We start from the raw sequence: 12,361 nt of genomic DNA, 5'->3' as shown, positions 1-12,361 counted from the left end.
AATTGCAACATTTGACTGGTTTATCTTCCTGACATGTGTGTTGCAGAGCTTACTCAGCTTCCTGGTTAGGGATGTTGAAGATCTGTTTATGCTTGCCAATGTCTGTACTTCTAAAAAATACACATCAGTGATGTAGGTTTATTTGGGAAATTTTCAGTTGGCAATGAGGGGAAAAATCTCATGCCTTGGAGTGACTTAATTTAGCGTGCCTTTTTAACATGTATTTAGTAAACAAATCATTATTAGTTTTTTGTCCCAGTATCTGAAACATTTTATTTTAGAGTATTCACATTTAATGTGGTTTAAATGTTTTTTATTGGAATGCTTATAAAAATGCAAAATAGCATGTACTGCTCAAAAGTTAAGTTGCTGGAACTTGTTTACACTAAATTTAGCAACTCAAAGAACTCTGACTTGCTGATGACAACTAATCTATTTCAGCAAGGTTCACTACTTTTACACTTAGCTTGTCAGGGGCCCTCCAGTCTGATGTCACTACAGGCACACACACCCTATTACACATAAGTGACTTGTGCGCAACCGCATATATGCATGGTGCCAGGAAATACATAAATAAATAGGTAGATTCAAACCATGAAATAGCAGGAGAGAGCTGGAAAATCCTAGTAGTTTGCAAGGAGACCTTTCCTGGACTCTGAAGAGGACTTCAGTGAGGACAGAGGAAGCCCCAGAGAGACCAAAGAGATTTGTTTAGGCTGTTCTGCCTCCCCGCCTAGCATCTGATTTGCACGGTAGCGCAGCAGCAGCAGCCTCCCGCCAGCCCAAGAGCTTCAACTGTTGTTGAAGAGGGAGATGTGTGGAGAGAAAACTGTAGAGCAGGAGAAAGGGGCTTTTAGAGGGTGCTGTCTACTTACATGGTGTTTATTTATCTGCACGGGCGCCCAGAACATAACCCCTGCATAAGTGGGGGGACGCCTGTACTAAAATCTTTTAGCTTGGGATTTCCTTTGACCCGCGCGGTCAGTGTGGTGAATTCCATTAAAAATTGGATTCTTTTTGTTTCAATTTATTTACTTAAATATTATAAATACTGCCTCTCTAAATATATGTTGAAAGAGGTAGTGCAGTAGTAAAATAAGATCAACAGCTCTAAGCATGTACAATAATTAAAAATCAATACAATACATAATCATCCAGATAAACTCTTATAAAATAAGATATTTATTATTTTTACTTTCCCCTTTGCCTACAGATCAGTGATATTTATTCTCACAATATTTCTAGGGATAATCACCTAAAAACATTAATTACAATATTGTATTTGCAGTTTAAATTGTTACAAATTAACTTATGAAAAACGTTCAAATATTTCCATTTGAAAATAAAGCATTAAAAATTATACTTTGCAAAAAATTTACCCCACATCACTGACAGAGAGTATATATTATAATTATTATTATATTTATTTATACTCCTATCTTTTTCCCTGGTAGGACTCAAGACAGTTTACAGATAAATATTAGAACTGTTAAAAACATAGAAAATAATCATTAAAAACAAATACATATATATCTTAACTCTATTAAAACCATAGCTATCATTATGACTAGTGCCATGCTATTTTTATTATATCATTAAAAACTGTCAGTTTCCAAAAGCCTGTTGGAACAAAGTCTTCACCTTGCTTCTCAAGGAGAGAGTTCCCAAGCCCTCTCCTTCATTCTTACTAATTATGCCTGTGAGGGTGGTCTCATTAGAAAGAGTAACTAGTGGTTAAACAGCTTAAATTTCAGTGGTACCTCGGTTAGAGAACAGTCCAGTTTACAAACAATTCACGAACTCCACAAAACTGGAAGTAGTATCCCGGTTTGCGAACTTTACCTCAGTAAGAACGGAATCTGAACGGTGGAAGGGCACCGGTGGCGGGAGGCCTCATTAGGGAAAGTGCGCCTCGGTTTAAGAATGGTTTCAGTTTAAGAACGGACTTTCAGAACAGATTAAGTTCATAAACTGAGATACTGCTGCATAAACTGAGATACCTATACAGGCCTAGGGGCTATGTATAGCATTTATGATTAGGTATGATTCAAATAGAATATTCTATTTGATATTCTAGAATATTCTATTCCTTATTCTAGAACAGGAATTTATTAGAATTATTATAATAATATTTCTATACAGCCCTTCATCTGGGAATCACAGGGAGGTTTACAATATAAAACCACAAAAATTAATGTAGTTTCCTCCTGACCATTAGGATGCATGTCTTTAGCTGTAACATCCAATTCATTGTTTGACATGGATTATACTTGACTGGAAGTAGTTGCCCAATTCAGATGTTGTAGCAAGCTGTTAGAGAAAACTAGACATGGAGGAGGCAATCCACAGTGAGGGGGAAAGTATAGGATGGGGTACATGAGTCCATGGCACATTCTCAATCTTCAAATCATGATTTGAAGGATTGTCCTCATCTACACATTACAGTAAGCCATAGTTGTTGTTTTTTTTAAAAAAAGCTCGTGTGCACTGTTCAAATTGGGTCCTCCGTGGCTAAGAGGAAACAAACCACAGTGCTGGCTTAGTTTTGCACGAGAAACGAGTGCTTGTTCTTCAAACTATGAGAGAAATTTGAGTACAAATGCTGCTCAGTCACCGTAAGGCATAGTTTGTGACCGTGGCATTCCACAATGCATGAGTCAGTCTGTTTGAACTGAGCCATAGTGAATTAAATGTATTTATCCAGTTTAGGTGTTCTAGGGTATGCATCCAGAATGGATGACTAGCCTCGGAGAAATGCAGCAGTTCACGACTACTGCCACACCACTTGATTTCGATATTGGTCGTGCCTGAAGAAGCGTTGCCTTCTGAAGCATTATCAGCTGAAAAGTGTAGTGGCCAGTTGACTTCTGTGCTGCCAGAAAACGAGAGGCTTTGCTTCCTCTAGCAAGGAAGCCAAGCAGGTTGGTGAATGAGGGACAGTGCAATCCTTCTCCCTCGCTGCAACTATTATAGGAGCCAAGTGATCTGGCAGAGGAGGTACAGAGCAGTCCATTCCTTCTATACCATCCCATTCGGTTACTGGAATAGAATTCCTGGAATTTCTAGTTAACATATACAGGTATCTTGTGATTTAATATAAGGCTGCAATAAATGGATTTGTTTCAGATATAAATTCCTGAAATTTGTACGCAGTACAAGTTTGCATTCTCAAACAGGTGGTCCTCATTCACACTTCAAATATGTATTTTGAATATGTACTTGAAAATGAGTGCATTTGCACTTAATTTTACAAGCAGTGTTAGTTGGCGCCATCCCTGATGAATTAGTTATATATGGTTCACATTGCTATTTTCAGTGAAAATAGCTCTTCATTGTGCATGTTGAGAAGAAGGCACTAAATAGTAATTATCTCATTTTTCTTAGTGTTGCATGAGGGAGAATGACTATTGTGTTGCCTTTTTGAAAAGGATACTTTAGCCAACTATTTCTGTTAAAGAAGTAGCAAATAGTTACCTGAAGCTCTGGTCTATCTCTTTCTCCTAGAAGTTTGGAACTTCTGCTGAACAAACATAATGGCTAGTGCCCATGTAGAGGTGAATCTGGTTGTGAGGTGTTTTGAAGAACACACCCATTGATCATATGTGATTTGGTTGACACAACCTACCAAACAAAAATGGAGTAGAATAATTAGAAGACCGAATATAAAATTAGATGAATTAAGGGCTTACATCTAAGCAATAAAATTCAACAGTTTGCAACAGGATAAATGGTTCTACAGCTGATTTAACTAACAGTATTATGTAGTACACCGACAACTTTCAGCTGTTGGGGCAGATTACTCCATAATAGAACAGAAGTCATAAAACCTAGTTTGAGAAGATCCTTGGCTGAATGCTTTAAATTTTATATGTGCTTGTGCTGTTCCTTATATCATTTTATTATTTTTTATATATGGTTACAGGTTTTCTAAAAATGCTTTATACACTGTTGATGTTTGGGGGTGTTTACTTTGTGAGCCACTCAGTTGTATGACGAGGAGAAAGTGGTATAAGATTTTAAAAAATGTAAATATATATATATATATATTTTGTGTGTAAGATTAGTATAGCCTGGACAACTGAGGGAAGACTAGTTCACTCAAGATCAGGCCATGGAAGTTGAGTGTTTTTTGCATGCTATATTCTGGGTGGGTTTTTTATTGTAATACAGATTATGAAAGTGCCAACAAATTCTGGTAATACGAATGTGAAACTGAAGAGGGAAACAGCACTTCCTCCAGTTGTATTGTTTTAATATCTTTTAGTGAACCATGTCTCTACCCTGTAGAATTTTCAGAAATGGCTATTCCCAAACTAAACTGCAGCAAGTTAGTTGAAGGTTGGCATACTAGCTCCATTGTAGAGGGGTGTTCTGTTTTGTTTTTTACTTAGCAGCAGCAGCATTACATTGCAGCTTCAAGTTTCACTTAGCCAGTGTACTAATTGCTATTTTGGAGTTATGTTAAGCTTTGGCATTCAGCTTTTAAAAGTCTAACCATTATCAACTCAGGTAGGCAGCCATGTTGAAACAAAATAAAAAAAAATCCTTCCAGTGGCACCTTAAAAAGCAACTAAGTTAGTTATTGGTATAAGCTTTTGTGTGCATGCACATCAACTCAGTGGATTATCTTTAATTACAGCCTTTGTCATTCGTTACAGTTTAGAATAGAGCTTGACCTATTACCACATTCCTTTTTTCTAAGGCTGCTGTCCTACACACACTCACCTCAGTGGGACTTAACTTTTGAGTAGACCTGAGTATAGGTCTGTAAGCTGTTTTAAATTGTTCTTAATATTTTTTTTTTTATTATTAAAAAAACCCCTGCTGTAACCTACTCTGGGACCTCAGGTTTTTGAATGTGTCCTTGAGTTCAAAAAGGTTGGCTGCCTCTAGGATGCACTCTCAAACTAGATGTGGTCACATGACTTCCTGGTTTGCATGGTACGCTGTCATTTTCAGTGACTATTACCCAGCTACTTTTTTTTAACATTCAGAGCTCAATTCTAGAACCTGGAGTTATGGACAAATCTTTCATGTAGTTCTGTCGTTTGGGATCTATTCGCCAGTGTTCTGACTTTTTGAATCTTCCGTTACTAAGATTCTTTTCTTGTGCTTGTCAACTATGGTCTTGTTCTGTTCACTTGCACCTTAAACCTTAGTACGTAATTCTTGTCAAATTATCTGGCTTCCGGCTGTGCTTGCATGAGAGCTGATACTCATTAGTTTTTTCACACCAGACGTTTTGTTTAGCAGCACAGGTTTCTACTATGGCACTGACAATTCAGTTGCTTCTACTTAGATAACTCTTAACCATAACCTTTTTGATGTAAAAATAAGACATTTCTCCTTTCCATTTTGAAAGACAGGTACTATTAATAAAAAAGAAGAGATTATTACTAGAATGTTAATAGAATACTTGAATTGGTAAATAGTTCAGTGACATGTATTTTATGACATTATGCAACAGCTATTTTGTAATCTAGATTAGAATCATCTGGTCATGTGACAATGTGACAAACTATGAGGCCTGGAGCAACTACATAGTAATCACCATATGAAAACTGAAACATGTGCTTTATGATCCTTTTAAAGCAAACGGCTATAGCACTCTGTTTCTGGATTATTGTATAATTTGGTTTGCATGGGTCTGGGTGCTAGAGAAAGTAATTTAGATCTAGATTTTGCTGTTTTGCTTTTAAACAGAATTGTTTGCACATTGGCACACTGAGGAGAAACGAATGACTTAAAAGAATGACCCTTTAGCTTCAGCAATTAAAGCATTTGGATAAGTATGAAATTTATAGAGATGAGATTCTAATCCTCTTTCAGAATATTGCTGCTGATTGTCTTTTTAAGACAAATTCATGTAGAAATACCAATTAATTAAACCCCATCAATGTTTTAAATGCTTTTGTGGTTGTATCCTTACAATAACCCTGCGGGTTAGCTAGGAGAGACTGGTTCATGGTCATAATAATGACTGTTAAAGCAGAGAACTGAATTCTGATCCAGGTAACTCACCTCATGTGCTATAAAAAAGGTAAAGGAACCCCTGCCCATACGGGCCAGTCGTGTCCGACTCTAGGGTTGCGCGCTCATCTCGCTCAAGAGGCAGGGAGCCAGCGCTATAGCTACCAATAAAACAGGTAAAACACACCTGCATTTTAATTTGGATGAAGTACTGCTTGTGTCATAGGCGTAATTTTTGTGAGTGGACTTGAAATTGGCTTGCTTTGTTGGACAGATTTGGCACTTGCACAGTGTAGACAGAACTGCAGTTTGAGGTGTTGTAACTTAGTTGTACAGTGAATCACTAATCACCCTCCCCACCTTGGCTCTCCATATCCTAGGCATCTGTTTTGTGGAATACCTTTGTTACCAGCAGGCAGCCAAGCCTGAAGTTCATGTACTTAAAAGATTTACTGAAAAGGCAATAGAATATTGCTGAGTATATTCAGCAAAGTCCCACAGTGACCTCCAGTGTCTAAAATATGCAACTGCAGGAAAGAAAATATTAACATAAGTAATGGAGCAGGGTACACAAGGGCTATATGACTCACAAAATGTGAGTGTGTGTGGCCGGCCAGCCGGCTGGCCATATGGCCCAAGAGATACTTTTGCAAGCATAGATTTGATTGTCACCCAATCCAATCTTCACCTTTTCAGGCCCTCACCCAACTCACTTCTATCACATCACTTCATTTTCTGTGGAGAAGAACCTTCTACCTGCTTGTGCTTTCCCAGAGTGGGCTGCAGTGTCTGGAGGACTCTTGAGGGCTGGATGGAATCAGGCTGTAGGCTCCTCACCCATGCATTAGAGTGCTTTATTTTTGGTACCATGCTGTCAAACAAGACTTGTCAACCTTGCGGCCCACTGACTTTGCACTGTCTTATTCAGGTGTTTCACACAAAATGGCCATTGTGGTAGAGTGAGTACCATGGATTTGGACTGAGGAGACCAGGGTACAAATGGACACCACTGGATTACTGGGAGGATAAAATGGGGTACCGCTATATATACAGTAGCACCATGACATACTCACAGGATGGGTCCTTGCCCTGATGACCCCATAGTTTAAATTTATATGGAGGTGAGGGATAAGAGATAAGGGTCACCAAGGGCAAATGTGTGCATTTGTAGTTAGACTTTATTTCATTTGTGGATGGCGTTTTAAACCTTAATGGAAAGTCTTAGGTTTGTGGAAATTCTGGAAGTAAGTTAAAGACACAGGCAGCAAGCGAGAATTGAGCAGTTTTAGGACCACTTCAAAATGGCTGAAAGTGGTAGAGCTTAGAAAATGAAGACTGCATTTTGCAGTTTCCCATAAGTAGCTGTTGGACCCTCTTTACTCTTATGTGTTGAATTGTTTTCAATTTCAAGCTATCTTCTAGTTTTGGATACAGTCCACAATGGGGGTGGGGGAAAGCATGCAAGAAATATTTAGGGTGGAAGGGACCAGCACAACTGTGGTCTTCACAAGACAGGGCTCACCAAAATTTTTAGTAATACATTTTGCAGGCAGTGTTAATGTAGCATCTGTTTAAACATTGATAAAGATTGAAGTTACCCCTTGCTTGGAACTGGCAGTACTACTCTGTTAACTTGACCTCCCTGGCTCATAGATATTAGAGCAAGAAAAATGGCGCTTGAAGAGTCAGAACAGACTGCATTAACTTAGATTATTTCTATGCATGTAGAATTCCATAATGTATGTCATTAATCACATTAGTAATTCAGCAATTCATATCATATTTTTGTATTCCATGTTGCTCATTTTAATTTCTGGTCTGTGTAAGGGCATAAATTCAAAATAAATATGCAGTATAGCTTAAAATCATTATCTTAATGTCTATTATTAGTCTGCCTCTGCTGTTAACTTTATGAGCAGGACTTTTCATGTGTTTCATTCCTTAATTCATAGTGTCTTCAGCAACTTCTTCAAGCAGTGTCATGCCCTGGTAAACATGCCATTATATTAGGCAATACAGTTTTTGCATTGGAATATATTATTTTTTGCTAGGAAATACTGTATCATGCTTGAATATTGATCCCTTTTTGTGGGTGTGTAAAATATTGTGTATCCTGGGCCCTATACTGTAACTAACATGACAGTATAGTTCGAGAGATCACAGAAACCAAAACAGCTGTGTGTAAACATCAATCCATCAGTGAGAAACTATACAAAAACATATGCCAATGAAGCTGTTTTCAATTTCATCCTAAATAAATTCAACCACATGGCATACAGCTATTTGGGATATAAAATCCAAGGAGCTAGAGGTGGGGTGGCGACACTGGGTGAGTGAGCAGTTTTTCTGTTTGTGGAAGACTTCACTAATTTATGCTACTGACTACTAGAAACCTGATTACTATTTTTTTAAACTAGCTTATCAGTGTGATTAAATACAGTGGTACCTCGGGTTACATACACTTCAGGTTACAGACTCCGCTAACCCTGAAATATTACCTCGGGTTAATAACTTTGCTTCAGGATGAGAACAGAAATTGTGCTCCTGCGGTGCAGCGGCAGCAGGAGACCCCATTAGCTAAAGTGGTGCTTCAGGTTAAGAACAGTTTCAGGTTAAGAACGGACCTCCAGAATGAATTAAGTTCTTAACCCAAGGTACCACTGTATCTCTGCATAGCTTTTGTGAATGCAAAAACCGTCAAATCAGTTCATTTAAAATGTTTTCTTGTGTGGTCTTGTAACACTTGGGGAGTTGTGTTTTATCTTGTACCAAGAGACAAAGTTTGCTGCTGTGAGGAGTACATAAGTATTGTCATTCTGTAGCTGGTGAAAAATCTGTCTAGTCCAGCATCCTGCCACTATAAGGAACAATGGTTGGCAGCCCTGGGGAATGTGCCAGGGGGCGGGGTGACAATAGCCACTCTGTGTGTTCCCAGCATTTGATGCTGGATTTGCAATGTCTCTGAACAGAGACTCTATTTTCAGTTATCCCAGCTAATAGCCATTGTTGACACATCCACTTGTCTGTTCTAAGCTAGTGGCAGTCAGTACATCTTGTGGCAATGAACACTGCAAAGCTAACTGAGAAGTACTTCCGTTCCAATGTGTAAAGATAATATTTTCTTCTCTGGAAGACATTTGCAAGGTGGCCACTTGGACTTATCTCTTTGTATTTATCATTACTACAAAATAGACAAGTTTTGCTTGACCAAGGTATCCTTTCATCACAGGAGAATACTCTAGCACTCACTACAAGAGGAGGTTGTCTTATTTGTCTCTGGAGATACTGCTTCTGAGCAACCACCCCTTTTGACCAAGAATGAAGAGGTGGACTTGCCATAAAGGGTTCTTGATGGTGATGAGTGCAGCATATGGGCCTCTCCTGCAGGTCTAACCTGAATTTGTGTGGATTGGTGGGATGCATTTGTGCACTCACCCCTGAGTACTCATTGTACTCATTGACAACCTTCCTTGGAGTATTTTGGTTGTCTTGTTCTATCCTCCTGCTGTGGGACTGAATCTGTCAATCACCAAAGGCAGGCACAGCATTGTGGGAAGCAGGCTCTGCCGTGGTGCATTGCAGCATGTCAGTCTGTCCTGCCTTCGCGAAAGAGCACCTGTTCTCCCTCTTGTGAAACAGGAAGCCATGAATGACTATAGCTGTCCCTGCTTTATCTGTAAGCCATACTGAGGCCCTTTTAGGGGGAATAGGAGGGGTATAAATAAATATACAGTAGTGGTGGTGGTAGTAGTAGTAGTGATAGTGGTAGTAAGTTTTAATTAAAACTAATCTGACTAACTCTTTCTTACAGGTATTTACAGATGGAATCACCAATAAGCTTATTGGCTGTTACGTGGGTGAGGAAATGGATGATGTTGTCCTTGTTAGAATTTATGGAAATAAAACAGAGCTGTTAGTTGATCGAGAGGAAGAAGTGAAGAGCTTCCGTGTGTTGCAGGCGCACGGCTGTGCTCCACAACTTTACTGTACTTTCCGCAACGGCCTGTGCTATGAGTTTATGGAAGGCGAAGCACTCGATCCGGAACATGTTTGCAACCCAGAGATTTTTCGGTAAGCCCTTCAGCACTCTTTTCTCTAAAGGTATATTCCCATGCTGAATATTCCATAGGGCTCTCTGGTGCCTGATGCCCCATTCCTGAGACCATGCTATTTTTGAGGATGAATAGATACTTAGATGATTGACCGTAAGTATAGGCAGCTGCTACAGTATTGTATTGTATTGTTACCCAGCCATTCCTCTATTTCTTGGCTAAAACACTGGCTCATGCTGTGGTCACCTGCCATCTTAACTACTGTAACTCTGACATGCTTTTGTTACTTCTCTGTCCGTAATGACTGTCAAAGCAATTCAGTTGCCATTGTTCGAACCAGGTGGCACACCCATTTCAAATGTCTTTACTGGTTCCCCATTGCTTTGGCCTCCGACACATTTAACTTTGTCTTTCCTTGAAGTCTCTTCATGGACTTGCCCCTCCTTAGTTTTCTTAATCTGTCTTGCAATGTGTTCTTTCCATTGTTTCTCTAGTTTGGCCGTCCCCTGTCACCCAAAGATAACTGATTGTTTGCTTATTCTGTCTTTTTCTATCCTTCCTTGTTCCCAGAACTTTTCCAGAAATATCTGCATGGGACATTCAAACGTGACTATGTGGAACATAATAGACATTGATACAATTACTTTTTCAAATTTGTGAGATCGGCCTTCCCAGCCTGATGAACTTCAGATGTTCTAGCCAAAACTCCCATCAGCCCCAGACAGCTTGGATAAGGGAAGATGGGAGTTGTCCAAAACATTTGAAACCAGATTGGGGAACCCTGTATTAGACTATTGTGAAGGCAGTCTGTCCATCTTCAGCCTGTGATGGCTCTAGGAACATTGTGGCACACACATTGTGGTTTTTCCTCTCTTCTCTGACAACTATTTAGGGCCAGATTTCTTATATTCACAAGAGATTTTAAAGTTTCATTTTACTTTTCACTGGCAGCAGGGCCAATTTGATGACTTTGTGATTAGCAGAGCTGTTCAGTCATCAGGCTTGCTCTTCAGGCCACTGGAAGAAATGCTGCTCTCAGTTTCATTAAGACTGGTGATAGTTTGCATTTTGGAGGGAACACTCCACAAGAGAGGGTGTTCGAAAAAGGGTATGAGGCTGCCATCTCTGCAGGCAACAGGTGACATACATAACTGGGCTCCAGAGCCCCACAGGTGTGCTGCAGAAAGATTGTAGTTGGTTAAGGGAGCCATGGACTCAAAAAGGTTTAAAACTTCAGCTCTAGCCATTACAAATATCCAGGTTTCTTCCATGCTAAAGCCTTAGAACCGACTGAACCATCAAGGACCATGGAAACATCCTAAGCAATAAGCAAAGTTTTTGAAGTTACTGCCAGAGCAGAAACATAGCAAAATGTGGTGCTGATGGACAATAATTGCTGTTCTAAAGATGTCAATAATGAATGATCTTGCTTTATGGAGCATTTAATCTGCCTGTTAACATAATCCTATTCAACTCCTTCAGATTCATGTATATCACTGTTTTTCAGTGTAATTTATCATATTTAGCACAGCGGCTCATAACATTTTTGGGGGTCACAGATGCCTTTGAGAATCTGAAAGCTATGAACCTCCTCCCCATATCTCCCCAACAAGAGCAATTTTCAAAGTAACAGGGAGGAGATCTCACCTTTTGTGCTTAGTTCACGGACCTGCTGGGGTCCATGGACCACAGGTGAGAAACCCCTGTTTTTTTGCAGACAAGTAGAAACAAATAGAAGAATTTTAGGAAAGTCAACATTTATTTTATATTTATATCAAAATTATAAACATTTTTGCACCCAATTGGCTTTTAAGGTAATATATTGGAAAAATTAAAATTTAATTGAATTTATAAACCAAGTGCACAATGTCTTGAGTACAGAAATATAGTAAGTTCAAAAAAAGCAAAAACAAAAACTAGGAGCCTAATTAGTGAGACAGCTAGCCAGGATAGTATGCATTTCTAAATGAGATGGTCTTTACCAGCTGCCGAAGGGAAAGTGCTGGACAATGCCTCCTTGGGGAGGGAGTTCACATTTTGGACGCTGCAATCAAGAAGGTCCTGTCCAGTGTTTGGTTCGTCATACTTCTTGAGGGCAGTGGGATGCTACACAGCCTCCCAGGAAAGGCTTCATGAACAGGTGTGAAAGTGTAGGAGGCCCGGTAAATACCTCTGTTCTAAACAATTTAAAGCTTTACAAGAGATGGTGAGGATCTTGAATTGGGCGCAGAAACAACTAATTCTGATCTCACAATAGGGAGCAAGATACTCCAAAAACAGGCCCACACTGGCGCTGTGGCCTCCAACTGCAGTTTCAACAAGTAAAAAAAAAAAAAAGG

At 39.3% G+C, this 12,361-nt stretch overlaps 2 protein-coding genes across 2 annotated transcripts in view; one reads left to right on the top strand and one right to left on the bottom strand.

Annotated features, from left to right (window-relative positions):
* The window catches only part of SOX5 (SRY-box transcription factor 5), a 1,214,093-nt gene that overhangs the window by 161,376 nt on the left and 1,040,356 nt on the right, over positions 1–12,361 (bottom strand). The gene's annotated exons all lie outside the window — the stretch shown is intronic.
* The window catches only part of ETNK1 (ethanolamine kinase 1), a 35,037-nt gene that overhangs the window by 3,042 nt on the left and 19,634 nt on the right, over positions 1–12,361 (top strand). Inside the window, exon 2 of the mRNA XM_083402340.1 lies at positions 9,782–10,041. Within this exon, the coding sequence (XP_083258466.1) occupies positions 9,782–10,041 (260 nt within the window). The remainder of the gene's footprint in view (positions 1–9,781; positions 10,042–12,361) is intronic.

This window comes from Podarcis tiliguerta, assembly GCF_965153285.1.
Source record: "Podarcis tiliguerta genome assembly, chromosome: 10".
NCBI classification, from domain to species: Eukaryota; Metazoa; Chordata; class Lepidosauria; order Squamata; family Lacertidae; genus Podarcis; species Podarcis tiliguerta.
Note: the sequence above shows the minus strand (reverse complement) of the source record. Positions and strands in the feature narration are given on the sequence as shown.